The sequence below is a fragment of the Solea solea genome, chromosome 9 (genome assembly GCF_958295425.1).
Source record: "Solea solea chromosome 9, fSolSol10.1, whole genome shotgun sequence".
In the NCBI taxonomy this organism is placed as follows: Eukaryota; Metazoa; Chordata; class Actinopteri; order Pleuronectiformes; family Soleidae; genus Solea; species Solea solea.
In genome coordinates this window covers 1,563,959-1,591,516 of record NC_081142.1, presented here as the reverse complement: position 1 = coordinate 1,591,516, position 27,558 = coordinate 1,563,959, and the positions used below count along the sequence as shown (strand labels likewise).

Below are 27,558 nucleotides of genomic sequence, written 5' to 3'. Positions count from 1 at the left end.
GCAGAAGCAGATAGTCTTCAGCAGCTCTCCCTCCAGACCATAAACGCAGACCCTTTCCTGAAAAGATCAGCCACAGCTGGGACCTGCTCACCTCCACCGACGTCCCCCAGTTTACTGTCCCGAGGCACCTACAGCAGCGTACTCAACAGTAACAGGTATCCACGCAGCAGCTGTGGTAGCATCACATTCAAATGTATTTAATATAACAACATGACAGAAGAAGTCTTTTGACCACTCTCTCAATACTTTTCACTTTTGGTTTAGTTACTTAAGGAAGTGCATTTAGTATAAATAATGATTTTAATGACAAAAAGCCGAAACACATTTCAACTCATGCTCACTAACAAAGAGAGATTCATCAGAAAGTTTTACAATCTCACATTAAAGCTGCTGTCATGACGTTGTTTCACGTCCTGTCTGTTGCTGCCATGAGCATTCCTCTTCCTCTTCCTCTTCCATCCTTTGGTGACTGATGTCTGTTATTCACTGACAAACAGTCTAACCTGAGCAGCAGAGCAGAGAGAGCTGCCCCTTTCTGGAGTTCTTGATCCTGATTGGATTAAGTGTTTGGATATTGTAAAGGTTTCTCCTAGACCCCCTCACACTTCACTCATAAGTCACTGTCTCCATGGACACCAAGTCACTTTATCTGTTGTTTGACAGTAAAAAGACCATAATATATTCTCCCTGTTACGTCCTTGTTCGCCTCAGCACTGCACAGGTCACCTCTCTCTTTTTGACTGCAACTAAAACCTTTTGCTTGAGCGTAAAATAAAAATGTTTCATCGAGTGAAGAAGTATAAATCAGGCTTAAGTGTTATGGACCCACGCCATTTACCATATTCTCTAGATCAGTGACAGCTGTTAGAATACAGAGCTATTTATTTATTTAGCTTTTACAAACTGAGGTTTTTCTCCGGTAAAGTAGCTGAAATGTGACGTTATCTGTTGTGTTTTTTTTCCGGACACTTCTGCAGCGAGGGACACCAGAAGAAGGCCCCGGGAAACAAACTGTCTCCTGCTGCTCCACTCCCAGGCAAAAATGGCAACCCCACGTTTGCTGCTGTTGCTGCTGGTTATGATAAAAGCCCTGGTAAATATGTAACTATGGAAATGCATGACAATATAACTTATACTATTATGTGATAACATTATTGTGCAATGTGATTACACAGTGAGGTCATACAAATAAAAAGTAAGCTTCCAGTTTGAAAAGTGGAGCCCAGGGAGTATGATGGAAGTCGCAGTTAGCCACCAGGGGGCGACTCTGCCAACTGCAAAAATGAGTCAGTTTGAATGGAAGTCGATGAAGATTCTGAGTTTGTTTTGAAACTGGAAGATTCTGTTCATGTTTATATACATTTTATAATCCTACCATAGATACCTGCAAAAATCATTCTTTGACCTTTTGACCTTCTCATGCTGCGTTTCCATTATGGTATGTTTCGGTACAGTACAGTTTGGAATGGTAAAGCCCTGGTTCAGGCTTGTGTCTTGGGTGTGACGCATATCACAAGGGAGTGACGTTTTTCTGTCACTCCATCAGCTGACTGTTGTGGGTGGAGCCGCTCAAACAATGGTTATTTTGCTACTATTCCTAATGGAAATAAAATGCGTACCATAAGTTGTACCAAACTGATTTGGTACCATTCCACTCAATGGGAACACGACATTAATGACATCTTTAACATACACACACGTATTGGAGGTGAAAACAATAGAAAGTATGTTGACTGTTCTGTTGATGTTGATGTTGATGTTGATGTGCTGCATCATATTTGTGTCATCAGGCGGCTCAGGTCCAGGTAAATCAGACCACCAAGGGAAGAGTCTGGCTCACATGACCTCAGTGGAAAGTGACAGCTCTGACAGGTACGATGAGGCAAAGAGAAAGTACACAATCAGACATGACATCAGTACAATGCCAGCTGAACGCGTGTGTGTGTGTGTGTGTGTGTGTGTGTGTGTGTGTGTGTGTGTGTGTGTGTGTTTTCCCTCACAGCTCTGGATTATGGAGTCCCATTGACACTGCCAGCAGTCCAAACTACCATCCTGCCAACTCTTTCTCTGCCTTTGGGCCCAACAACTCCTTCAACCTGACAGGAGGTAACTTGAGTGGCTCTCAAGACGCCCTACAGACAAAGAGAAGAAACATGTGGTGTAACCATGGGACAGTGCAGCGAACTGAAGTGTGTCGTGTGTTTGTTTAGTTTTCAGTGGAATGAATCTCCCCAAACCGTCCGAGCCTCAGCAGAGCTGGCCTGACTTCACCACCGTGTCCTCGTCTATCTGGGACATACCAAGCAGCGACTCTCTGCACTCCTGGCCCAGCAGCTCCGGCTCACCCACTGCCCCGACCGCTGTAAGAGAACCTGGCATTAAGACTGTATGGAAAAAGGACATAGTCTTCTGCTTTGAAAGGTCTAGGGAGTAGGACAGAAGTAGCACTTAGGGTGAGGGTTGCCAGAAACCTGAAGAAAAGCCATTGCAAATGAGAATTGGTTCTCAATTGACTCGTTGAGTCAAACTTTTTGGTTCACCTTTGGTAAACCAAATGAAACTGAAAGTATTTCCGGCAGGTTTACATCACAGAAAAACAAACCACAACATCCAGCTCTGGTTCCGTATGTTTATATTAACTGTGATACAGATTAGATTAAGCCTTTTTTACTGCCTGTTCATACGTCGTCTCCTTCTACTTCCGGGTGAAAGACCGGGAAGGAAATGTTAGTGCATGCACAGAACTATCAGTCGCATTATCCAGTTATGTTAGTCCGACTAAGATTAGCTCGATTTGTAGTCACGTTAACGTGTGGACATGACATTAAGATAATGTAATTATTGTCTAACTTTGGCTGCTTGTGATTAGTCATGATGACAGTGTGTATTTGAATAAAGGGTGTGGGAAGCCACATCTGATGGTGTGCGGTCACAGGAGCCACATCCAGGAGGCACATGACAGCACTGAGGATGGATGTTTATACCAGGCTTAAGACGAGGCCATAGACCGACGTCCTGTTTATGACGCGACTGTGAAACTCCTCTTCTGTTTGTTTTCAGTCACTCCTTGGAAACACCCGCAGTCCCTGGTCTACAACCACGCCCTTCGGCAGCTCCATCTGGTCGACGAGCGCGGATTCAGCCTTGCACCCTTTTGTTCCAACGACGACCACAACAACTCTGACTGACCTGGTTAACAGCTCTGCCTCGCCGGCACCAGCTCCCACAGAGATGAGTCGGACCTACAACCCGTGGAGCATGTGGCGCCCCACGCTGAGCAGACGTAGCTCAGAACCGTGGCCCAGTTCCTCTGAAAACGGCAATTAGACGGCACTTAACAAGAAGCATGTCATAGGTTTGATGTACTCTGTACGCCAAATCAAAACCTTTTTATTTAAAACCGAGAACGCCAACAGAAAAAGCAATGTTACTTGAAATGTGTGGTAGCCCAGTGTTGTAGGTGACCAACACAGCAATTTAGTTCTCAGCTGTTTGTTTTTTTATTTCATGTTGCAGAAAAGCCATTTTATTCTTGGTTTTGTTTTAACAGGAAGTCCCTAAGTTAAACCTGTTGATGGTCATGCTAATGCCAGGGCAAACATTTTGTTCATATAGAAATGCAGAATCTCTAAAGATCAGTATTAAGTTGAAACAGACATCTTGTTTTAAGCCGCGTCCTCTTTATCAGAGTCAATATTGGTTTCTATAAAAACCTGGTTTGAATAGTAAAAATTTGGATTTAATCTGCGTTTAAATCAGCGTACCAGGCTTTTTGTTTGGCAGCAGAGATCTGTCGTAATCTGACGTGTGATTCTTAAGAAATGCAGCAGCCCAGAAAGCTTTCGTCGACATTCATGTTCCTCATTTTAAAGTTGGCTCTGCCCCAAAACTGACAAAGCCTTCTGTAAGAGTCATTTAAGGTTTGTATGGTACATCACTTTAAATAAAGGATTTCAGCAAAACACCTGCTTTTGTCTCCTTTTATTGTATTTTCACGAGTGTACTACTGTACTACTGCAGATATACTATACAATACACAACAGGACTACATTTTAAAAGTATCATGAAGCTCAGGAAAGTAATGAAGTCATTTTTATCATTTATTATCAACACTTTTATTGGATTATACATTTTTGTTTTATAGTACTAATTCATTTTGACATCGATTGTATTTAAGTAGAAACAAAGTTATGAAAATTCATTTAAAAAACAAACAAACTTGGATACAATTTAGTGTATTAGCTGTAAACAGCTTTCTGCTGTGACCCAGAACAGAAACATCTAGAATGATGCTCCATCAATCAATCCTGTGTAACATTAACAGTCTTTGAAAAATCACCTCACGTTGCACAATCAGAGCAATACTTTGGTACCTTTTTGCTGGGCAGTAGCGCCCCCTGCAGCCACAAGTTATTGTTACGTCCAAGTGGATGAACCTTTCTCGACCACAGACACTGAACTGAAACTAGAGGTAGACGATTACCTGCAAGGATTGTTTGGTTGTTTTCAGGTTGTTTTTTTTACCACTTGCTTCATGCGTTAGAAGTTATTTTATTTAAAATATATACGTCCAGTAAGTGTGAGTGGAAACAGACCTAATAGTGTGAAGCTATTTTGAATATCATTTATTATAAAACTGGCCAAACATATCTGACAGAAATAGACTATTCTAATCTGTGGACATGTATGGGTCAACCTCTGACTATATAACACCTGAGTTTGAGGCTTCTATTGTACACTAGTACAGTATTAGAATATTTAAACCTTACATACTGTACATAAATCTATTAGGGGGTTCTGAATTTTCTATCTTACAATAAGACGACACCATTAAAAAGTAGTTTGATTAGAAAGTAATGAACTATTTCAGACTACAAAATGAAAACTCATTTACTACATTGTTGTACTCTTGTGAAGTAAAAATATAGGCCTATTAAATACAGTGTACCAGTGTATCTTCTCATGTGGTCTGTGCTCTGACTCATTGATTTAAGAGACTGTTAAAGTACAGTGAGAACATCTGTGCTCGTCCTCTCTTCCTCTTGCTGTGATGATGACGACGATGCCGTCTTCCAAACCCAAACCAGTGTGAAAACTTGTGTTTCGGGGAAATGTACGAGCTCTAAATCCCTCTTCCATGAAAGCACCACAGGTTATTTAATCCCTGGTTGTTGCAGAGACTCCATCAGCATCTGACCAAATCTGGCAACATCACACTTGGAGAAGACAAACACGCTGTGGCTCTTCTTCAGCTCGTCCATGCGATCCAGCACCATCATGCCGCGTGCCATGGAGCCCTGCAGCTCCACGCGAACGGGACACTCCACGCTCTCCGTTACCACGCTGCCGTCAATGCAGGCTGCCATCGCGTAAGAGTCGTACGAGACGAAGCCGGGCCCGAAGTTAATGTCTCTCTTATTCTTCAAAGCCTCTTTGGAGTAAGCCCAGCACTTGGACGTTATCATCTTCATGAAGCGAGAGGCGGGCGTGTCCTGGTTCATCAGTTCTTCAAAGAACTCCTACACACAAGAGAGTTAAAGCAACAACATGTCATTTAAAGGGATAGTTTTTTTGTACAATACATGACACTGTGACCAGCTTATCAATCCTGTCGGCGCCAACACGATTTGACAATACTAACAGCCATAAAATCAATATAAATCCAGGTGGTCTGATTATCATGATGGTCGTACGAGGGTTAATGCCTTTCTGTGTTATGTTTGCATGTTTCCCCTGTGTGTGTGTGTGCGTGCGTGTCAGAGGTTTACTGGACACTCTAAATTGACCATGGGTTATGAGTGAGTGAGTAAACAGTTGTTGGTTTCTATATGTTCCCCGTGGTCTGTCCAGGGCGTACCCCGTCTTTCACTCTAAGTCGGTAGGAACCTAGAGCGGTGACCCTTGTATGGAGGATGAAGAAGAAGACAATGAATTGTGCTTTTGACGATATTTTAAAGCTCTGATCCGTCTTTAAGCGTGGCGTTAACGGTCCAGCCTGTGCAGCTCCACACATCTCACCCATGTCAGAGCATTTCTGCACGAGAACTCCCATGTCGCGATGTACGTCTGGCACAGAAATTGTTCAAGAACAACGTAGGCAGATTCCGGGTCCATTACGAAGTTAAACTCTCCACACAGTCTCACGTTTCCTTTTCCTGCAGAGACAAAGGTCACTTTTACAAGCCGGCGTAGGTCAAATACAAACACTGCAATCATGTGGAGGTGTTACCTTCCATGTTTCCTCCCATGATGTAAAGATCTTTCAGCTTTTGGGGAAAATGTGGATCCAGTCTGACAGCCAGCGCGAGATTAGTGAGCGGGCCAAGCGCCACCAGTGAGACCTAAGAGAAGCAGGTTTTAGCACCACTGCACCACCAGGTGGCAGCTACAGATCACAGAGGGGTTTCTCACCTGGTTCTGGTTCTCGGACACCAGTCTGACCATTGCGTTCACTGCATGCTCCTTCTGGATCTTCTCCTCCCACTTTGGATCTTTGTCTTTAATCACATCTCCCAATCCATCACTTCCAAAGTGGTCTTGAATGTGGTCATTGACTGTGACCAGAGGAACACCGGAACCTCGGAACACCGGGATCTGCAGAATTTAACAAAAAAAGAGAAGGTTTCATTTGGTTTTGTAGCATTTGATGAAACCTCATGGATGTACTTTACATGTATTATTACAGCAGCAGCAAACAAAGGAGAACGTCTTCTCTTGACGACAACTCAAAGCTGCTTTATGCTGAAGTTTTGCCAAACCTGACTACTCGCTCTACCAGAGTCTACTTGTGACTTTCCTGACATATATTGTGATTTGAATTGCCAAATAACTGTTTAAGTCAAGCTTTCATTTAATATTTACTGTATACTTTATCAACATAGTCTACAGCTTTATCCTCCACATGAGGGTCACAGCAGGTGCTGTGCAAATCTGAGCTGACAATCATTCACAGAAAGATAAACTCTTTTATTGACCGGAGTTTTGCAACATGGAGCTCGTCTATTGTTCATTAGCCATCGTTTGTTAACCTGTTAACACTGTTTTCTAACTTTGTGACGTAAACAGACTGAGGTCAGAGGTCAATCTCAAAGTAACTCAAGAGTGAGACAAGTTTATATTTGAATAGACGTAACTTAAGAGTGAGACAAGTTTATATTTGAATAGACGTAAGTTAGGAGTGAGACACGTTTATATTTGAATAGACGTAAGTTAGGAGTGAGACACGTTTATATTTGAATAGACGTAAGTTAAGAGTGAGACACGTTTATATTTGAATAGACTGTCAGTTAAGAGTGAGACACGTTTATATTAGGACATAAGACATACCCCCTGGCGCTGACAGACAGAAAGCACCGTGAGGACGTTCTGACACACGTTGTCCACCGCTGCGTTTCCAAACACACAGGTGACGGCCAGGATGTGGACGTTGGGAGCAGCCAGTGCCATCATGATGGCCTGAGCGTCGTCGATGCCACAGTCTGTGTCGATGATCATCAGTTTCTTTGCCATGATTCTCTGGAACAATCAAACAGAGTCTTTCTAAAACAACACTTGTCATGTGGTATATTCATATCTCTCATAATAACCATCACATGTTTCTCCCTTACATTAAAATGGCAACAGGTTTCTCTGAAGAGTCAATGTGCAAATGTTATTTTTACATGTTTATTAACAACAAATATGAATGTACTATTTGTACCCTTTCCCTGCCTTCCTCCTCATCTCACCTTCCTCTTCTTATACTCCTTCTTTACCTTCTCCTACTTCCCTTCCTCTTTTCTTCTCTTTATTTTACTTGACTCCTCTTGCTCTTCACCTTCCACCTCGTCCACATGTCCTCCCTCTGTCTCTTCTCCAGATTAACGTCAATAAAGCGAGAACATTATTTTCCTTTCCTCCATTTCAATCGTACCCTCTGTTTTATGACACATGATCAGACGAAGTTCCTCTTCAATAAAACCATTTATTATTATTATTTAAATAACTCTAGAACTTTAACTAGACACGAGTGAGTGACGTCACGTGCTGTCAGAGGTTGTTTTGTTTTGTTATGTTTAATTTTTAATATTTAAGTGAATCAAACTTACCGTCAGCGTGTGAATGACGTGAACGCAGCACCGACGCCCGTAAACTGACTCTGGTCGTTTTCCTAACAAGGGGCGTGTTAATGCTGAGAAAACGACGGGAAATGTTCACATTTAAAAACAAACACGTGCTTCTACACAAGTACACACGTTTTTATTTATGATAGTTTATGATGTTAGCACTCACTTATGTGTTTTTTTTAAGTGACTTATTCTTGTTTACTGTATTTTCGTTATATTGGGACACCCCTCTTGCCTCTGAGAATGGTACAGTCCGTTGAACTTGCACAGGAAAACGACGCGGGGGTCAGGAGGAGCAGGAGCAGCAGCAGCAGCATCTATGGGAGACAACGGTCCAGGTCCGTCTCTGTGAAGTGTTTATGAACGGACACCGTGTTTCAGTGAGCCGTGTTTCTGCTCCACTGCGCCACAGCTCCACAGCTCCATGTCGTTGCCACACACATGTCCCGGTATGAAGGAGAATTAACGTAGCATCCGGCCGTGTTTACATAGCATCAGCGCCGATGTAGCAGTGTGCTCGTCACAGGTGAGATGTTAGTCAATTATCAACATAATTAACAACATACAGTCAACAGCAGACTGTTACAGGTGAGAGGTGATCACGTGATGACGTTAAAACAATGACAAAAACACAAGTAAAAAGAACAACCTGACTTTATGTTTGTGTTACAACTGAATCCCTACGTCTTTGCTGAGTCCTCGTCACGGGTTACATTAGGTGTAAATACATAAATGGACGATGGCTGAGTTCCATTTAGCTTTCTCTGTGTCCTCACAACTTGAACTAAACAGTGCTGTCTTTAAAGGTCCAGTATGTTTTAAGCAAGTAATCACATTAACAGAAAAAATCATTTGATTTTTGAATCTTTAAATCAGCCTTTTGTAGGAATTCAATGTAAGAACCTCCTTCATCTTGTGTCGCAGCCTGGATGTACAAACTAGCCAAAGCACCAGTTTCCTACTCTGCAAACCCATATGAAGACAAGCTTCCTGGTATGTAAAAGGCACTGTAGGGAATAATAAGCAAGGATTCTGCTATTTGCTACACAGTCTCATAATCAGATGAAACCTATTCTTACACACTGGGTATCTAACTTTCGTAATGTATGATATTTGTTGCAGAGTTTTATAAAGGGACAACAAAGACTGACATTCTTACACTTTTACTGAAATAAATGTTATTCAGTGATGAACAATCACTGTTCATATCAAGTCTCAGCTCCTGACCTTGTAAGTTTTATTTGTCTGCTCTGTTCTCATTTCTTGACACAAGGAAACGGAAACATTTCTACAAGTCGTGTTAAAAGCTGCTGGAGCGTCCACAACTTCAAACATCTGTGCTTTTTACTCCTTCATCACTAACACTGGCTTCAGCCATTTTTGTTGGACTAGGTCTTTAGACACAAAGGATGATGTGGACGATTGGGATGATGTTTACTATAGTTCTCATATAGTGATAATAGTTCTTTGCTACTGCAACAACATCACAAACATACATTTGTTTCGTGGAAGACGTTTTGATTTGATACTGCCACAGGTCCATGATTGGAATGGGTGTGATTCATACATAATAATCTAATCATTTGATCATAAAAAGCTTGTTCAGTTCTTGTAATTATTGTTTTATTGTTACAAACCCCCAGTGACTGTTGAACACAGAGTTAACAAGACAGTAAATGAGTAACATCTGTGCCATCTAAAGAGATCTGTGTGCTACTAAACGTGCCAACATTTCTGTGGTGATAAAGGCTCATTCCTCTGTGGTGTTTCTAAAACTGTCTGCCCTCTCCTCCGCAGAGGAGACAGCCATCACTTCAGCATCACAGTGGACCTCAATTTGTCCTCTCACCGTGACACACGTGGCTCTTCAATGCCAAATACATCAGACGTTCAGGGGCCAACCTTGTCTGGGCCAGCAGAGCCCTCGGCACTGCAGAGGTCCACTGATGGGGATGATGACCGCGGCCTGATCAGCTCCCTGACGCGGGATGCTGCCAGAGCGAGGAGAGCTTCCAGTGCCGAGCTCCACCTGCCTTGGACCTGCCCGGTCACTCACTCCAGAGAGAAGTTTTACACGGTCTGCTCCGATTATGCTCTCGTGGACCAGGCTGCTGCGGTGTACCGTCCTGTGAGCACAGCCAGGGATGTGGTCCAGAGCAAGCAGGGCGATGGTCCTCACCTGGTGAAGCCCAAATCCTCAGCTGACTACAGTCAGCCTGGAGGAGCCCATGTTGGATCAGACGGGGACTGTGACATGGAAGAGTTGCCCTCTGGCAACAAGAAGCCCATTTTGGCCTGGGAGATTGACACAACGGACTTCAACGCTGTACTAACCAGAAAAATAAGAACAAGTAAGAACTCATAATTCAATTCAGTCCGTCATGTGACATTATTAAACATTGTGTTATAATCTGTGATTTCGCACATAGCTGAAATAATAACATCTTACAGTTCATCTGCGTTTTGCCAAGCGTCAGCGCCCCCTGTAGACAACGGAGCGTACGGGATGTGAGAGTCGGAATTAACCACTTCATCCTGTCACCTCTGGATTTTGATAATACAAACTGTGAAGTCCAAACACATCTCAAAGCCTCACTATTGCTCTCTCAGATTTACTCCTGCTTGTTCTTCTTTTCTGAACAATGAAGAGGTTTAAGTTAACCTGCCACAATTACCTTGTATTACATATATAATACATTTGCAGGATTTTGGATTCCATAATCCCTCTAACAACATCTCTGTTGACTTCTGTTCACATTGCCCTCATTCCTCTTACAAGTGCCACAGTGAGAAGCCATGACGTAGTGATACTGGACAGTCAAATTGGAGGGAAATCCCTTCAAATTGTCTTTTAAAATTCAAATGCATATTGAAAATTAAGTAACAGTGACTTCATTTAGGATTCTTGATATGTTAAAGTTTCCTCATCTAAAGTTGGAATTGAATGTTAGTTTTTCATCACTCTAGATGCATCGTTGTCCGAGCAGTTTTCAAGGTGAAATGATTGTGAAGTTTTCACTGCTGGACATTTTTTAACCCTGGTTTGTCCAACACGGACTAACCCTGAATTTCAGGCAATGGGAAGAAATGCGGCTCTAAGAAGATGAAGTCGTCCGACAGACTGAGCAGAAATCTGCAGGACGTCTCTCCTCACGTGTCCCAGGAGGAGATCAAACAGCGAAAGGTGTTCGACCTCAGAAGATGGTAAAGTTACAATAGGACTTTTATAAAGTTAATAAATAAATAACACGTTTAAATTGATGCAGGAAATCGTAAGGTAATTGAAATTGATTTAAGGGCAAAAAACGTCCATCGATCTCGCATCATATCATAAATGTGATTGAACAGCTTTTGTATTTGGATGGTTTTGCCTCTGCAGGTACTGCATCAGTCGGCCTCAGTACAAAACCTCATGTGGAATATCTTCTTTGATCTCCTGCTGGAACTTCCTCTACAGCACTCTGGGTGCAGGAAGGTGAGTAGAACATTAATGATGTGCTGTGATGATGTGAGCTCATTGTGATTGATACCAGCAATCTTAGAACAAATGCAAGTACATTCAAGGCTGTTTATTGACTCTGATTGTCTAACAAAGAGCTTGTTTAGTCCTGTATTTATTCAGTATAGTCTCTACATTCCTTCATTGAGCGATAATACGTTGCCATTTTCTCGCATGTTCAGCCAGGATTAGACGTCATCAGGTTTTTCAGCCATAAACTGTCAAAATATTCAACTATTAAATAGTAAGGGTGCAGATGTGGTTAATCTAGATTATATCATATTTCTGAGCACTTATCTTTGATGCTGGTTCTCTTCCAGTGTGTGCCATTTCCCTGAGGTTGCAGTCACTTCCTGATGTGTGCTTTTATGTTTTGTTTTTTTGCCAGTCTTCCACCTCTCTCTCAGGAAGAAGCTCTGCACATTCTGGGCTTTCAGCCACCGTTTGAAGAAATCAAGTTTGGTCCTTTCACAGGAAACGCCACTCTAATGCGGTAACACAAAGTGCTCTCTCAGCCTTTTCTCTCTCCCCTTAACGATCACTTCCACTCAGTAATCGGTGCGTTCTTCTCACAGGTGGTTCAGACAGATCAATGACCATTTCCGAATGCGAGGTTGCTCCTACATTCTGTACAAACCTCATGGGAAACACAAGACGGCAGGTGAAACAGGTGAGTCGCTCAGCCTCAGAAACTCTTCATACACCGTTCAATCCAAAGTGGTAACTGGGCTCGTCTTTCAGCTGAAGGAGCGCTCACCAAACTGACGCAGGGGCTGAAGGATGAGTCCATGGCCTACATTTACCACTGCCAGAACCACTACTTCTGCCCAGTGGGATTCGAGGCTACGCCGCTCAAAGCAGCAAAGGCTTACAGGTACATCACGTCACAGTGATTAGTTTTAGTACAGATGATTCATGTCTTCAGAGATTCATGCTGGCCCCTCCCTTTGCACCTAAAATACTCTTCGTTCTTGTGTTTATTGGATAATAATTGGATGTAAAAAGAAGGTGTGATGTTTTGCCACTTTGTGAATTAGAGAAAAAGGATCCAGGCCTTGAAAGTTTTTGGTATTGTTCACTGAAAGTACAGTAAATAGAAATGATATTTCTTTCATTAGTGGTTGCTTGTCTCTTTTGTCTGTGAGCTTCTGTATATTCTACTGCTTTTTATAAAACAGTAACTAAACACTAAGATATGTTGGGTCCTTGAACCTTGAAAAGTATTTAATGAGATTTTATAGAAAATTGCTTGGAAATGGTCAGAAGAAAAAAGATGAATCGATTTATAACATGCTTAGTATTTCTCTGTTGTCATATGACTGACTGTGTTAGTAAGTGAAAGATTGTTGTTGTGTTCCTGTTAAAGGGGCCATCTCCCTACACATGACATGGAACATTGGATCCTAATCGGGGAGCCCAGTAGGAAACATCCAGCAATTCACTGTAAAAAGTAAGTGTTTGTTCTGTTTTTTGTTTTTTTAAATGATTAGACTATTACACTGTCAGAGGTCCTGCAGTTTTATTATTGCTTTATTTATTGAACACAGTCTCAGATTTTGTGTAGTACTGTAGTTTTCTCATTTTCGGACCGGCCCGTCTGACACCAGACACTTTGTCATATTTTAAGTCCCTTAAACCACATTTCTTCCTCAATTGTTGTCGTTGTTGTCATTTTGAGTTACTACCACATAATTGTTAAACAAGTGAACCTGAAAGTCTCTGATGAGTGCACATGCAGAGTGATTAATATTTTCTCATGTTTTAAACCTGTTACACAATGAATACTGAACTAAAGATCAAATCAATAATATCTGTAATATCTGTAAAATTGCAATTAGATATTTTCACTGAATCAATAAGCAGTAAGTGATGGTGAGTGGAATGATGTGACTGCTCTTTCAGGTGGGTGGACATTGTGACTGACCTCAACACACAGAATCCAGAATACTTGGACATCCGTCACTCAGAGCGGGGGATCCAGCGCCGCAAAACCAAAAAGGTTGGTGCTCTTCTCACGTCCCCTCATTTTTAAAGCGGAACTTTACAGGTCGGGATGTGGTTCCTGCTTTTTCTCCACAAAGCTCCCTCTACAGTTTTGGAGTACATATGTTAGAGCCATATTCTATGTTAGTTTAAAATCTATATTATTTCAATATTAGTATAATATTATTATTATCGTTGATTCTGCCTTGATCTTACAGCTGTAAGTATAGTATATAAAGTATATAAATACCACGTCTTGAGGCAGAGCCTCACAGGTCAAGATCTCCTGACCCTTGTATAGAGAATTTATGAAATACAAGGTTACAAGTGTGAGTTTGTAAGTTATAGCTGGTCTATAATCAGGTGTGCATATAGGAATGTGTGAGTAATTCAACTTAAAGAAGGTCAAAGAGTAGAATTTTCTCTTAGGAAAGTAAAAACCTGAGCTGGTACTAAAAACACCTCTGCTGGCTCACAGGTGGGCGGTAACCTGCACTGCATCATGGCCTTCCAGAGGGTGAACTGGCAGAAGCTCGGCCCCTGGGCTCTGAATCTGGAGAACCTGCGCCACGAGTTCCACCACTCCAGCGTGGAGCGAACCCACGGTCACACCTCAGAGGAGACGGAGGAGAGGACGCCGAGCAAGCGCCAGTCGCACCTGGGACGCTCGCACAGTATGGGCAGTCAGAAAGACACGAGCTGGAAACGCCTGTCCAACACTACAGAGTTCAGACAGAAGGGCTGTCCTGACAGCGACCTCCAAGAAGACATCACAGACTGAACAGGTTTAACAGAACACACTGAGAGGGGAGGACAAAATAACACACATTATAACACAGTTCAGTAGCCTTAAGACTTTAAGTCTGCAATTATGTGTCTGTGTTTTACTCTCAGCAAACTTCAAACACAGTGTGACATATAACTCAAAGCTCTTCAGCTGTAAAAGACTTTTGGACAACACATAATTATAATTATAATAATTATATGGCTTCTTGGGGTGTATCAATAAATCCACAATGTATCAATAAAATAGGATATTAGTGCAGCTTAAATAATTAGGAGACTATTTTGAGCAGAGGATGAATGCTCAGTTAGTGCTTGAGTGAGTTCCCCCTATGGCTTAATGCGGTAATTCAGCCTTTTAGAGTAGGACAAATTCAATGTTTGCTCTGGTCTTTCTATGGGAGTTGTTAATAAGAACAAATATGATAATATCTCCAGACTTCTCCTTAAATCTTTCAGAAATAACGTGATTTTACGTAGCTGTTATTTTGAGTATTGATGCCGCATTATAACAACGTCTTATAACCGACTGATGCACCAGCAACTTCATCTAAATCACAGTAACACAGGCAGCTACACAAGGAGTACAGGGCGCCACCTTGTGGGCAAATGGAGGACTGTCGTCATTTGGATTGTTTGGAACGGTCAGTTGAAGGTGAACTGGAAATAGAATAATGAAAATGAAATGAAAACAGCTGAAATTGAATCAACACTTTACAGTTCCAGAGCTTCAAAGGGCTGCTGCACTGGGAGGTGTTTCTTTTATTTTGTCCACCCTTCTATCTTCTCAAAGTAGTCATCACTGATATGGACAAACTTATGTTCTTTTCCTCCCTATGTCACTTCCTGTCTGTGTGTGTGTGTGTGTGTGTGTGTGTTGGGGGTCATTGATGGGTCTTTTATCACAGCAGACATGTTGAGGTGTTGCAGGAAAAGCACAGGTGTTGCTAATGACCTAAACTTATACTTGTAAATGTGTTAAAGGTCCAGTGTGTAATTTGAAGATAAAATAATTAGACTTAATTTATTTCATACAGTCTTCTGGTTGTATGAAATGTTGTTTTTAATGATCCCAGAATTAGCCTTTGTTTTTACAGAAGCACACGATTGACAAACTAAACATCTTTTGAATTTTGATTGCTAACTGGAGGCTACATTAGCCTTGTTTAGACTGCAGCCTAAAGCATATCCAACTGTTCACATTATATATAGAAAATGATCAGATCAGAGCTTCATGTGTCCATATTGACAGTTGAGTGATGGTAAATGGTCTGTATATATAGTGCTTTTCTAGTCTTGATGACCACTCAAAGCTGCTTTACGCTACAGTTTTCTCATTCACTCATTCACACAGCGCATCTTTGTGCAGCACATTTTTCTATCACTCTTTCATACCCGTTCACACGCTGATGGCCGGCACAGCCATCAGAAACAACGTGAGCTTGCCCAAGGAGACATCGGCTCGTAGACAAGCGGAGCCAGGAATCAAACCCACAACCTTTCCCAAGTGAATCAGGGAACTACTGTGGCCTTCGCACAACAGAAAGGATATAAACACTCTTTCACTTCATAGATCATTTGTGCATCAGGTTTTTGAGGACGAAGCCGTCCACAATCGTTTGTGTAGTAACACGTAGTGAAACAGAAGCTGAAGATGACGGCCTCCACAAATCAACATGTAGAAAAGGCTTTTCTAAGGATATGAAAACCAAGTGTTTTCTTTTTGTTATTTTAAAGACAATTACACGCTCTTACAAACATACTTAAGGGTAAGTTCTATATGTTACACACTGGACCTCTGACGTGTATTTTGACATCTAGCAGCCCTCGTGTCAGTCACACTGCAGGATTAACTGAATATCATCCTCACACCGATCACAAATACATTTCTCCATATTTAAATCACATCATCACATAATCACTTTACCTCTCCTCATCACAATGTGAGAGTGAACGTTCTGTTCAACTATTGCTGCTAACGAAACATGACGATGACATGTGTCGCTGTAAATTCACCTGCAGACGCCATAGTAGAGGTGCAGTGAAGTGAGTGGGCTTGTGCTGTGCAGTTAGTTCAGTGGAAATGCCGTCCAGTCCACGTTTAGCCGTGCTTTATGAAAACTGACAGTGAGACAGACTGTTTTTTAAAGAAAAACTAAACTAAATGTAAACCATGGTAAGTGAAGAATGCATGGTGTATAATTTTGTTATTTTGCTTTGACCTCAAAGGTGCCATTTGTTCTTGACCCAACAGACATCATTGTGTACTCACATGGATCTGGTGTAGTGTTTTATTTATTTATGTCATTTACAATAAATTAAGATTTTTTACAAACTCCAGAAGAGACTTTCTTCTTTCAAAAGTCGCCGTAACATATTCAGTCCAGTTGAAGAGCAGAGGCTTGAGACGCGTCACTTCCTTTCAGCTGTCGTCGTATCTCAGCGATGTGAGTGGGACTGACGCGGCAGCAGCCGCCTGGTGGATAAAGAGGCTTTTCAGAGAAAATACTGGAGAAAAGAACAGAGGAAAAACTGTTGATCTCACCTATTAAAGAAGCACCTTGGTTCATCCACGTATTACAGAGCTCAGCTATTGATGCTGATGTTTTTCCTGATTTCAGCCACCTTAGTATGAAAAAAAACAGGCCTTAGCTCAGTGTCTGTGCATAAAAGGAACAGATATAAAAACAGCCTGATTTGAGGAAATGACTCCTGCAACATCTACAGCTGTATTTTTAGTTTTCCTCACAAAACACAAAAAAAGATTCAACACTTCCTTCAGTCTTCAGTGTCACAACTGCAAAGTCTGAAGTGGTTGTGCAGAAAACTGACGACGATGGAAAGAAACTGAGATTTTTGGTTGAAAATAGAATTTGCTTACACTTTTTTGTGGACATGTGTGTCAGTGTAGATCAGCTGTGGTGAGATTTTACTATCTCTTCTTCCCCAATGTGAACCAAACACCTATCTAGTTTGTTTTCAAGCAAAACGATTGAAACAGGGTTGTTAAGCTGCGGTGGTGAAGAAAGCCTGGACTTTTACATGTCTCCACACAGACACAGACACATAACATAACATTTTTATTCTTTTATTTAAAACTCACTATATGACGACAAACCATAATGTAAACCCTTACAACACAAAGACAACCAACTAGTTAAAGATGCAGTACTACGGTTTTGGAACACAGGCTTTCTGTCTCAAGCCCTTCCCAGTAGATTAACACAGATTACCAGAGGTAATATCTCCATCTCTGAAATGTCTTACTGACATGTTTTATTGCACACAACCTAAAAGAAGTTCAACTTTCCACTAAAGGGTCACGTATATACATCTGCTTCATGGAAAAGCCAATCAGATCAACTACCCCAGCTTTAAGTGGGTCAGGTTTTAAACCCTTTGTGACTAAATGAACAAATATACTGTGTAGTGAAGCAAAAGAATTTGACATAAGATTTTTATTTTCAGACTCACCCCTGCTGAGTGTCCCACTCTTCTCCACTGTTGGGGTAAACCACCCAGCTCATGTCTGGGCTCAACAGGGATCCTGCACAGTCCAGCAGCGGCTCCACGAAGGCCGGACAACAGCAGTTGACTCCCACAGCCACCAGCTGCGTGGATCTGTTGGCGATCTGCACTGCATCTGTGAACGGGCTGCCGTCTGATATACACCTCCCATCCTTTTGAGTTTTTCAATACAGAACGTTTGAGGGGGTATTTTGAAAACAAACAGATCAACGTACTCTTCAGCTGCAGCACGTTACCTTACAGGAGAAGGAGAGCCAGGCTTTAGAGTTTGGAAACTCTCTGAGCAGCTCCACCAGAGCCGACGCCTCTTTGAGACTCGGAATTGTCTCGAAAGCAATTAGATCAGCTCCTGCTGCGGCTAAACACTCCACCTGTGACCGATGCCAAACTTTAAGATCCTAGGAACAGAAAAAAAAAATTGAGCACAAACAGGTAAACAGCAGCAAGGTGAGCAGCAATAATACAAGTACCTTTCATTCTCTAATTATAAGACATTATTAGGTGGTGATTGTTTTTTTTCAACATTGTGTGGGGGGGGGTACCTGCAATCGCCCTCTGGCCTTAAGTACTTAAGTATTTTATTTTTAAATGAATGCACTTTTCTTTCCGCTCACCTCAACACTCATCTCCTCTGCATAAGCCCCAGTGTATTCTGAGCCATTGTGCAGAAAAGCCCCGTATGGTCCAACAGAGCCTGCCACCAAGGGACGTCTCTGCTCTTTAAAGAAAGGAAAGCACAGAGACTGTGGGTCAACACAGCATAGGAAATATCAGAGTGTATATGGGAGTGTTTACCTGTTGGACGACTGTCCGAAACAAACTGCGTCACTGAATCTTTGGCCAGTTGAACACCAGACATAAGCAGCTCTCTGGCACTTTCAGAGCTCACGTCCATGTGACGGATGAATCCTGGAATACTGGCCTGGTATGTAGCCGTGGTGACAACATCAGCACCACTGAGAAGAAACCTGTGGTGATTGTTACAGCTATTTTTCAATTCTTCACATACAAACACGAACTCTACTGTTAAATCCGAATATTCCACACAGACATAACCTGTAATGAGCATCACGTATGGCCTGGGGATTACTTTGCAAAAGTCTTGCGCTCCACAGTGGATCTCCCTAGACGTGTGAGACACACAAGACATTTTTTACAGCACGTAAAAACTATTATGTTGAATGAAAATATCAAATGTCTAGTTGCATGATATTGATGATGGGAAATTATATGCACATGCCCTTTTTATGGGGCATGTGCATATGCTTCTTGAAGGTGTAGGGTAACCTAAACATTTGTTTGTATATGTTTGTATATGGCCCTATAATGAAAATTAAAGGTTCTTTTATGCAATACCTCATTTATGTATTTGTTTTGTGAGTGTATTGAAATCATTTCAAGATATATTTGTTTGGGACGATTAACCAAACCTAAAAATATCAAAACAATTGAGGAGGCTATCGACTGGATTGAGATGCAAGTAACGATTATTTTCATAATCTTCTAATCTGTTGATTATTTTCTTAATTATTTGAGTACTTTTGTCCATAAACCAAAATTATTAAATGATTTATTTCTTATATGGAGCATAGAAACCAGATAAAATTCACATTTAAGAACGTATATGTTGCCCTCTTTCTATTGTTATTTTTTATATTTTATTACATTTAGCTGGTGCCCTTTTTACTGGAAGTAAATAGCACTACATTTCATTATAATCAGCATTTGTGTACTTTTGGAATCGTTTTATGGACCACGAGTCTGTAGTAAAGTGTAAATAAAGGGAGTGTGTTATTCTTAGTTCAGTTTTATTTTGTTTTCAGCTTCAGTATATTGTCTTGATTACATGTATATGCTATTGTAAAGACAAACTAAACAGCATTTGTCTCTTTTGTACATATTGTGGAAGAATAAACTAAAATGTTTTTACCTGTAAATGAGCTCCTTGCGCCTCCAGCTCTGTTGCTAGTCCACCGTCCAGAACCAACGGTCCATTATCACTCAGATAAGGTTTAAGATGTGACCCCATTGGAAACCACAGTCAATGAGAGACGATGTGTTTCAATAGACTTTTGTCCAAACTAAAGACAAACAGTGGAGAAAATAAAGCACATAAAACTATCTGATTATGTTACAGTATGATTATATTATGATAGTACTTCCTTCACTACTTTCCACGTCTGTTATTGTTCCGGGTACTTCTTCTTCGCTGGAGGTTTTCAGGCAGCTGTCGACTGATCACTGTGTTTATCTACTGCCACCTTCAGGCCACCTTCAGGTCAGGCAACTGTAGTTATCTGGTGGTTAACGTAATGCAAAGAGAGAAGGACGACCATGGAAGTGTGTTTTATTAAGTATTTCAAATATATATAAACCATCGAATACATGATTCTCAGTCGGCTCCGCCATTTTAAAAACAACGGCCAAAACGTCCACAATTCGTCGAGGGCCGTTGGTTTCATATACAACATGTACGTACACAGCAGGTTCGTACAAATACTTGGTTTAATGAGTAATATGTCGTCATGGTTGTAAAGTTTGAATATTAGCCGTTGTTGTTTTTTTACTTGTAGTTTGGAACTGTTAAACTTGACTTGCGAGCTAACGCAATTAACGCAGGTGCGTTGTTGAATACGTGCTTTCTGTGGCCCGTGTGTGTGTGTGTGTGTGTGTGACCTCTCTGTTCCTGTGTGTGTGTGTGTGACGAGCTCGTACAAATACAAATAAACGTGTCAAGATTAATGTGAGAGTATGATAGAAGTACTGATAACAGTCATTTTAATATGTTATCAGGATCTGTGACCTCATAGTAGGAAAGAAGTTTTAACTCACTATCTGACAACAGACCATAATGTACACCCGTGGTTCCCAACCTGGGGTCCAAGAGATCAGAGATCACATGGGGGGGGGGGGGGGCACAGAACTTTGACTGCTCTGAGTTTGTGAGGTTAATATAATTAAAAAAGTTTTATTCTTGTGATACTAATTAAACATTTTACTGGATAATCATCGTCAGTATCATCCAAATAAAAACTATCATTTGTTTGGTCCACCTTTCCATTTATTAACCTATTTGTCCTGATCACGTTCCTGTTGAGTGAGAAACGTAAAAGTACCAAAGACTCACCGGGATCAAAAAAAGAAAACAAGGCAATACCTTGGTTTTGATTTAACGGAAGCACAGGACAGTTTTTATCTATATACATATATATATATATATATATATATATATATGTGAGAATAGGAACAAAAACCTAAACTTTTTACTTTATTCTTTTTTGTTTGTGCGCCCTGGACAGGGGTTCAGGTCGGGGGGGGGGGGGGGGCTGGTTTGTCCTGGACACAAGCAAGGGGGGCTTTAAGGAAAAAAGGTTGGGGACCACTGATGTACACCATTACAAAATAAAGACAGCCAACTAATCAACGGTGCAGTACCAAGGTTTTGGTATGGTGGCTTTTAAAACAAACATGCTGCTGACAATGTACAAAATAATGCTATTGATATTCATGCAAGTAGACAAGTGTATACACGTTTTTGTGTTTGTGTGTACTGCTTTGTGCTGACACCTCCAATGAAATGTGCCACACATGACAAAAACTGATTGTACAAACACTGTCATTTTTCAACATTTTACCAAACGATTACTAGATTAATCAAGAAAATAATCGACAGATTCATCGATTATGAAAAAAATGATTAGTTTCAGCTCTACACAGATTATTTATTGAATGTTTTTTGTTTCTTTAAATTAATGTTCATTTGTTTTAGATGCATAATGTATGTAGTCACAATGAAGCTATAATTAAAAGATTGGGCTTGATAGAAACAAAATAAAATGACATAAAATAAATTGACAAGAGTGAACCAAAAATGTAAGTAAAGGGATGAATAATTAAATTAAAAGCTAAAATAAAAAGGTAGTTCTTGATGCTCTGTTCTGCTCTCAGGTTTTCAGGAAGGTTTGTGAGCTGTAGAGCCAGAAAGACGGCGAACCCACGTGGCTCTTTGTTCTAAGCATAATTGTCTGGCAGGGGCAGGAGCAGTAATGTGTGTGTAAATGTGTACAGATGTCTGTGAAATGGTCGACTGTCGGCCTCTCTCTCCTCCTCAGTCCCAGGAGAGATGCTAATGTCTCTCTGCTGGAGTCAAACTGAGGAGCAGGATCAGCTGCCTCCTCTGAGGAGAGATGACGATGCTCGAGGCTCGTCTCTGTCTCTTCTCTTCTTGATATAACAATGGTGAACTGCAGATGCTTCACAGTGACTCACGAACATTCATTTATGATATTTCTCCTACATGTAATAAAATCAGTCAATCTACTTCTATAGCTCCGATCCACATGCAGCCAAAGTCTATTCTCCAGGATTTCCCTCTTGGGCCTATTAACCCCCACCACTTCCATCCATCCTCCCTCCCTCCAGGTATAGCAGCCTGTGATTTGCCCCCCTCCCCCCTCCTCCTCCCCCATCCTCCCCCCATGACTCATCTCCTTTATTATATCAAAGAGAGCATCATCCCAGCATCAGCAGTGTTTTCCTGAGGAGTGTCCCTGTGAAGGGAGTGAACTGGATCTACAGAAACATAAACAATAAAACCAGGATCATCTCTTTTTTCATCCTCTTAGTTTTATTTATCCTCATGTTTAAAACTGATTTTCTTTTTTCCCTTTTTTGCTGTGAGGATTGTTGTGTTTTGACTTGGAGAATACATTTTGGAGCATCATGAAAAGGTGTGAAAACGATAAGTTGCTCTTTTCCACTGTAACTCACACATTTGCTACCAAACTGTCTGTTAATGATTTCCTCTTTGTCTATTTCATGCTGTTTTTTTTATCTAACCAACTGTTTGTTTTCTGGTTGACTGGCTGATACATAAACTCCCTGTGAAACACTGGCTGCATGTTTTTATGATTCTATGGCTGATTATTTCACCTGTGCTAACACACTTACTTTTTGTTGTTGTTTGTTGTTATTCACAGGTTTCCTATGTTGTTGAATGGCCGGGCGCGGCATCATCATAATCATCCTGAGGATTTATAAGAAGCAGAGAAGCTCAATAGAAGAGGAATAATTAAAGAAAACTACAAAGAGCGCGGTACAGAAAGCTGGATTACAGGGAGCAAAGCGAAAGTCGAGGAAGGGTGTGAAGAGGAGGCGTGGCAACTGAGAGAGAGAGAGAGAGGGAGAGACGGAGAGGAGAGTGGATGCTGCACACACCCTGAGATGCTGTGCTGGCTCAGAGAAGACGAGATGTCGGTCCAGGAGCTGCTACAGAGGGTGCAGTGTGTCATCACTCATGTCGGTAAGTCATACGTGCTTTCCACTTTGTGTTTTTCAGACGGCAAGAGGGTGAAGAGATTTTGTTTTGTCTCCTCTGGGGAAAATGATGAGACATAGAGACGGAGTGTTTTCTTCTCCGTAACTGTCCCCCTGTGGTTTGCTAGAGAGTGTTTAGTGGAGGACATACTGGAGGACATGGTTGTGCCTCCTTGAATTCAAAATGTGAGGGGAAGAGCAGAGCTGAGCAGATCAGAGAGCTGCAGGGAATCACGTCCTCTCATCAGGACCACTGCGTGAGGAGGCATGCACACAGAAGGATGCTCTGCACATGGGAACAGGAGCAAGAAACAATGTCTCCAGGACACAACAGAGGAAGCACTGATTTAAGTTTTATTCTTGTGATACTATATCTTTTATTAGTAGTGCTGGATATCGACTGGATTGTGATTTACAACGTCCAATTCAATATGATTTCTAAATGAATTTAAATATTTATTCATTTAGGGATATTTCAGTGTCCATACCACTTTTGCTTGGTTATGGAAGAGTTTTTCACAGAATGCATCACTTTTACCAAATGTGGTTCTCTCTAACCTGGTGCATTATTGTAATGTTAATGTTAAAGTTAAATTTAAACCTTGACCCCAAAGTAGTTATAGTAATGTACCTTTTATGACCACACAGTTCTGTACTGTACAGTTGTAGCGGATAATTCAAACTCTGTTCTTGTTCAAAATATAAAGCCTTAAGCACATCATCAGGCCGTTTGCATCCATACTCTTTTTGGTTAAAGAAGTCAGTGATAAGATGTTGTTGTGGGACAATGGAAGATACAAACAAATAAAATGTCCTCTTGAGTGGACAATTAGAATATTAAAGGTCTAGCGAGATTGGTGCAGAGCATATAGGAATGGCATATAAAAAAATACTGATCTAAGGATTCCCTTTAAAGATTGGAGTTAATGTATTTTGAATGACTAGATATAATTTATACTCTTTTTTTTTTATTATCTGCTTCAGTTCTATCCTTTTAATGTCACCTTGTCTCCACCTGTCTCCTGCTTCTTTCCTCCTGCTGCCACCTTTCCCTCCTACTCATCGCCCCCTCCTTCGTCTCTCATTCTCTCCCACTCGTCCTTTTCCCACCCTTCTGCCTCCCCATCGTCTCTTCATCTCCCTCTCCTCCCTCCATCTTCCTTCCTCCCCCCTGTCGTCTTCCTCCTCCTCTTCCCGTTCTGTGTCCGGGTCGTTTCCCGGCAGCTAGGGAAGTAGGTCAATGTGCCACGCTGGAGACTTTCGCTCAGCGTCCTCCATCACTGCACTTCCTGTTATAGCACTGCAGCTCTGTGAGGGTGGGTGGGTGTTGGGGGCACTGTGCAAACCGTCACCATGGAAACTGAGCTAGCTTTTGCTAAGCCCGAGTCCCTGAATTGATTTATTGGTTTTCTTCATTTCCTACCCAACATGGCTGCTGCTGCTGCTGCTGCTGCTGCTGTTTCTGTATGAATATAAATGCAATGTACTGTGATTGATCACTGCATAGAGTTGCACTGTGGCAATAAGATAACATGGAGCTGGAGCTGACATCAAACTATAGATGCTAACGTTTCACTTTTGTGTGAGCACTTCAATAACATGACCTCACCACATGGTCTATCCAACTGTTTCTCTTGTTGTTAAAGAGCCGTTCTGTTTCCATTTAAATTTTTACATTCGGAAAATGTTTCTTACTCAACGATGTTGAACGTATTGTGATCAGTTTTATGGCTTTTTACACATAGATCACATAGATCAGACATGTCCAAAGTCCGGCCTGCGGGTATGTAAATGTTTCTATTAAAAACATCTTCACATTATCAAGTATGGCCCTCGATTAGATGATTATGTGTGACTGCACTAAGACACGTATGTGATAAGACTAAAAGTCTATCCTAGTAAAAAATATTGTAATCAGTCAAATATTTAAAGATAAATACTTTTAGTAGTATTAGCTGATTTAACATTTTTGCTCATGAGTTAAAGTTAAAGGTTTAAAACACTTTTTGAAGAGTGAAACCTTTTACACATCTAAGGTTAAACATTCTCAGCGTTTATATGTGTCAACTATCCAAGTGTGTTTGTGCAATTGTGTACAAACATCATATCCATATACAGTCTGGTTAACAAGTGTTAAACAACCCTGAAGATACATCTCTGGAATCTGCTGGTGGTTAGTGACCGACTGTTAGTTCAATGTGGAGAAGCTTCAGGGGATATTTACCATCTTGTCTTATGGGTTAGGGTTAGTTTTAATAAACAAATATATTATCATTACTTATTGACTTCTTTTGTTTTTAGTGGAAACTATTATCACGTTCATGTAGAAGGTCATGGTTTTACCCATTACCGGCTGTTAATGAGTTAGTTAGTTTGTATTTTAGTAGAATTACAGATTAACCCCAGACCTAGAGTGATTGTGTATAAGCCAGTCAGTTAAACTGTGTGTGTGTGTGTGTGTGTGTGTGTGAGAGAGAGAGAGAACAGTGTGTGGTTGTAAACAAGTTCAGAGAGCAGAGTAAACATTGTGATGGTGGTGGTGGTGGTGGAGGTGGAGGATCAGATCAGTGTAGCTCACTAACCAGCAGAGAGCTGACTCGCTTCACTTTACAGGACCACAGCACCGACATGCTTTAAATGGAACTGTCACCCTGTAAACTAAATGTCTCCTGATGAGGTGATTTTATTTTATAAGGTATTAGTTTTATAAGGTAAAACAAGCACATTTCACAGACTGACCATTTAGCTCTAGATACAAATCAAATGAACATTGAAAGCTGACGTTAGTGACGTTTTAATTTGCTTCATATCCCAACAGCTATTACTAATGTTTCGTCAGTGACATGGGTCTCTCATACCTCTTGTACACCAAAATAAGCAGGAATAAATTGGTTATTAAACATAGGTCGACCCACCAAGAAGGTGAGTGACTCAAACAGAAACATTTTGGATTGCTGCTTCGATTTTGCACATCTGAAAAGGATGGACTTCATCCTTTATTTTATTCTTTATTATTTTTGTATTGTTAAGCACCGTGAGCTGCCTTTTATATATGAAAAGTGCAATATTATTTGTCATATTATTAAAAGGCATAATCAAAATAAAGCTAAAATAAACCTGTGTCTATTGCAGAGTCATTCAACCTGGGAGAGAATTTAATCTTTAATCTTAATCTTTAGATGATAGATACTTTATTCATCTCACAGATTTCACAGCTCTCCTCTCACATTGTGTAAAAGAACGTCTGTGAAATGTTCACTGTCATGTGTAATGATAGACCTCTCATGTGGAGGATAAAGTGGTAGAAGATAATAAGATAATACATACATCACAACAATTTATTCCAGCTCCTCACACAAATCCTCACTGCTACACTAACTCCGTCATTGATCGTAACATGACTCACTGCACTCACTGTCTCTGATATTGGTGGCCGGTGACGTCACAGCAAAAGCATGTCTTGTAATTTCCCAGAATTCTTGAGTTCAACTCATAAATAATTCACCCGCTTGAAAATGGCTTCTCATGTCTCACTGAAGCATGCCACTGTTGTAACGAGAAGCAACGAGCAGCACACACACACACACACACACAGAGAGTCAGGAACACACTGGTATCAAAGGAGTGATTGTTGAGATCTCTGAGATTTTCAGTTTTTAATTTTGATCTCTCCAAAAAAAAAGTTCAAAAAAATAGATTCTCAAAGCTCCATCTTTTCCCTTTACTCTATATATGTTGAAAAAAATACCAAATAAACCCATTATTATCCAGTTTCAAGAATTCCAAAGAGAAATTTTTTTTTGACAATCTTTAGTAATTCATTAACAGATAAATTGATGAATTGTAAAATATGTGGTAGCTTTTAGTCAGTTTTATATTTTAATCAAAGTAATAATTCATTGTCACATTTATTAATTAATACGGCCTCCTACAATTTTCAAATCGCAGGAGGCACGACAAATGTTGTTGTTGTTGTTTTAAACACATCTTTGTTTCTCATGCATAATCACACAGTAATCATTTTAAATATGTGATGTCGGATGAAAATAAGAATAATTCAATCACCATTCACTCTTATATTGCGAATCAAAAATAATTGCAATTGGATATTTATTAATAATCATTCAGCCCTAACAAACAGACATACATTTAAATACAAACCCTGACATTTTACTTATTAAGTTAAAGCCCATGTGATTTTGTTTTTTGTGGTTTCTTTCTTATTTCTTAATTGATCCTATTAATATATAAACTTTAGTCAGAAAGTTTCTAAAACACTCACTTTACCCATATCTGCTGTAGTAAACCCCAGATGAAACATCAGAGTGGGGAAGGAAATATTGA

The 27,558-nt window shown here is 40.7% G+C and overlaps 5 protein-coding genes across 13 annotated transcripts in view; 3 read left to right on the top strand and 2 right to left on the bottom strand.

Moving 5' to 3' along the window:
- Positions 1 to 3,962, top strand: part of tmem131 (transmembrane protein 131) — a 37,365-nt gene extending 33,403 nt beyond the window's left edge. For 2 of the 4 annotated variants that reach the window (XM_058638022.1, XM_058638020.1), the window contains exons 36-41: positions 2 to 155; positions 978 to 1,093; positions 1,791 to 1,872; positions 2,003 to 2,106; positions 2,211 to 2,362; positions 3,061 to 3,962. In XM_058638022.1, the coding sequence (XP_058494005.1) occupies positions 2 to 155; positions 978 to 1,093; positions 1,791 to 1,872; positions 2,003 to 2,106; positions 2,211 to 2,362; positions 3,061 to 3,327 (875 nt within the window). In that variant the 3' untranslated portion in view covers positions 3,328 to 3,962. The remainder of the gene's footprint in view (position 1; positions 156 to 977; positions 1,094 to 1,790; positions 1,873 to 2,002; positions 2,107 to 2,210; positions 2,363 to 3,060) is intronic. The other 2 variants (XM_058638023.1, XM_058638021.1) reach the window with 1 other exon arrangement.
- A 560-nt stretch (positions 3,963 to 4,522) lies between these two features.
- si:ch211-201h21.5 (uncharacterized protein LOC555526 homolog) lies at positions 4,523 to 8,161 on the bottom strand. 3 transcript variants are annotated; one of them, XM_058638017.1, is made up of 6 exons: positions 8,088 to 8,161; positions 7,327 to 7,515; positions 6,412 to 6,594; positions 6,230 to 6,341; positions 6,019 to 6,155; positions 4,523 to 5,519 (listed from the first exon to the last, which is right to left on the bottom strand). In XM_058638017.1, the coding sequence occupies exons 2-6, from the start codon at positions 7,507 to 7,509 to the stop codon at positions 5,154 to 5,156; spliced, it is 981 nt and encodes a 326-aa protein (XP_058494000.1). In that variant the 5' UTR covers positions 7,510 to 7,515; positions 8,088 to 8,161; the 3' UTR covers positions 4,523 to 5,153. The 3 variants fall into 3 exon arrangements, with proteins under 3 accessions (XP_058494000.1, XP_058493999.1, XP_058494002.1); XM_058638016.1 differs by lacking the exon at positions 8,088 to 8,161 and adding an exon at positions 7,728 to 7,903; XM_058638019.1 differs by lacking the exon at positions 8,088 to 8,161 and adding an exon at positions 7,755 to 7,903.
- Positions 8,162 to 8,348: 187 nt separating this feature from the next.
- LOC131466031 (basic immunoglobulin-like variable motif-containing protein) lies at positions 8,349 to 17,949 on the top strand. Of its 3 annotated transcripts, XM_058639080.1 has the most exons (11): positions 8,349 to 8,443; positions 9,903 to 10,456; positions 11,180 to 11,309; positions 11,485 to 11,580; positions 11,993 to 12,097; positions 12,180 to 12,274; positions 12,346 to 12,478; positions 12,971 to 13,054; positions 13,507 to 13,603; positions 14,066 to 14,372; positions 17,839 to 17,949. In XM_058639080.1, the coding sequence occupies exons 1-10, from the start codon at positions 8,349 to 8,351 to the stop codon at positions 14,366 to 14,368; spliced, it is 1,692 nt and encodes a 563-aa protein (XP_058495063.1). In that variant the 3' UTR covers positions 14,369 to 14,372; positions 17,839 to 17,949. The 3 variants fall into 3 exon arrangements, with proteins under 3 accessions (XP_058495063.1, XP_058495062.1, XP_058495064.1); XM_058639079.1 differs by lacking the exon at positions 17,839 to 17,949 and having other exon boundaries at positions 14,066 to 16,709; XM_058639081.1 differs by lacking the exon at positions 17,839 to 17,949 and having other exon boundaries at positions 8,370 to 8,631; positions 14,066 to 16,709.
- Positions 16,648 to 20,107, bottom strand: zgc:172121 (uncharacterized protein LOC337599 homolog). 2 transcript variants are annotated; one of them, XM_058639083.1, is made up of 8 exons: positions 19,829 to 20,107; positions 18,955 to 19,022; positions 18,694 to 18,866; positions 18,513 to 18,616; positions 18,135 to 18,296; positions 17,845 to 18,050; positions 16,916 to 16,995; positions 16,648 to 16,846 (listed from the first exon to the last, which is right to left on the bottom strand). In XM_058639083.1, exons 1-8 carry the CDS (start codon positions 19,925 to 19,927, stop codon positions 16,749 to 16,751), a joined length of 990 nt encoding a protein of 329 aa, XP_058495066.1. In that variant the 5' UTR covers positions 19,928 to 20,107; the 3' UTR covers positions 16,648 to 16,748. The 2 variants fall into 2 exon arrangements, with proteins under 2 accessions (XP_058495066.1, XP_058495065.1); XM_058639082.1 differs by lacking the exon at positions 19,829 to 20,107 and having other exon boundaries at positions 18,694 to 19,048.
- A 2,354-nt stretch (positions 20,108 to 22,461) lies between these two features.
- mcf2l2 (MCF.2 cell line derived transforming sequence-like 2) overlaps positions 22,462 to 27,558 on the top strand; it is a 73,534-nt gene continuing 68,437 nt past the window's right edge. Inside the window, exons 1-2 of the mRNA XM_058637763.1 lie at positions 22,462 to 22,628; positions 22,878 to 23,200. Coding sequence (XP_058493746.1) covers positions 23,122 to 23,200 — 79 coding nt within the window. The 5' untranslated portion in view covers positions 22,462 to 22,628; positions 22,878 to 23,121. The remainder of the gene's footprint in view (positions 22,629 to 22,877; positions 23,201 to 27,558) is intronic.

Excerpts from the sequence above, each read along its gene's own strand:
- si:ch211-201h21.5 (XM_058638017.1), bottom strand. The coding sequence starts at position 7,509 with ATGGCAAAGAAACTGATGATCATCGACACAGACTGTGGCATCGACGAC. Across the intron at positions 6,156-6,229 it reads CATGGGAGGAAACATGGAAG|GAAAAGGAAACGTGAGACTG; the intron begins GTAACACCTCCA and ends TTGTCTCTGCAG. Across the intron at positions 5,520-6,018 it reads GCAGAAATGCTCTGACATGG|GAGTTCTTTGAAGAACTGAT; the intron begins GTGAGATGTGTG and ends TCTTGTGTGTAG.
- LOC131466031 (XM_058639080.1), top strand. The coding sequence starts at position 8,349 with ATGGTACAGTCCGTTGAACTTGCACAGGAAAACGACGCGGGGGTCAGG. Across the intron at positions 11,310-11,484 it reads GTGTTCGACCTCAGAAGATG|GTACTGCATCAGTCGGCCTC; the intron begins GTAAAGTTACAA and ends TTGCCTCTGCAG. Across the intron at positions 11,581-11,992 it reads AGCACTCTGGGTGCAGGAAG|TCTTCCACCTCTCTCTCAGG; the intron begins GTGAGTAGAACA and ends TTTTTTTGCCAG.
- zgc:172121 (XM_058639082.1), bottom strand. The coding sequence starts at position 19,048 with ATGTCTTGTGTGTCTCACACGTCTAGGGAGATCCACTGTGGAGCGCAA. Across the intron at positions 18,617-18,693 it reads TTCGGACAGTCGTCCAACAG|AGCAGAGACGTCCCTTGGTG; the intron begins GTAAACACTCCC and ends CTTTCTTTAAAG. Across the intron at positions 18,051-18,134 it reads GGCTCTCCTTCTCCTGTAAG|GATGGGAGGTGTATATCAGA; the intron begins GTAACGTGCTGC and ends AAAACTCAAAAG.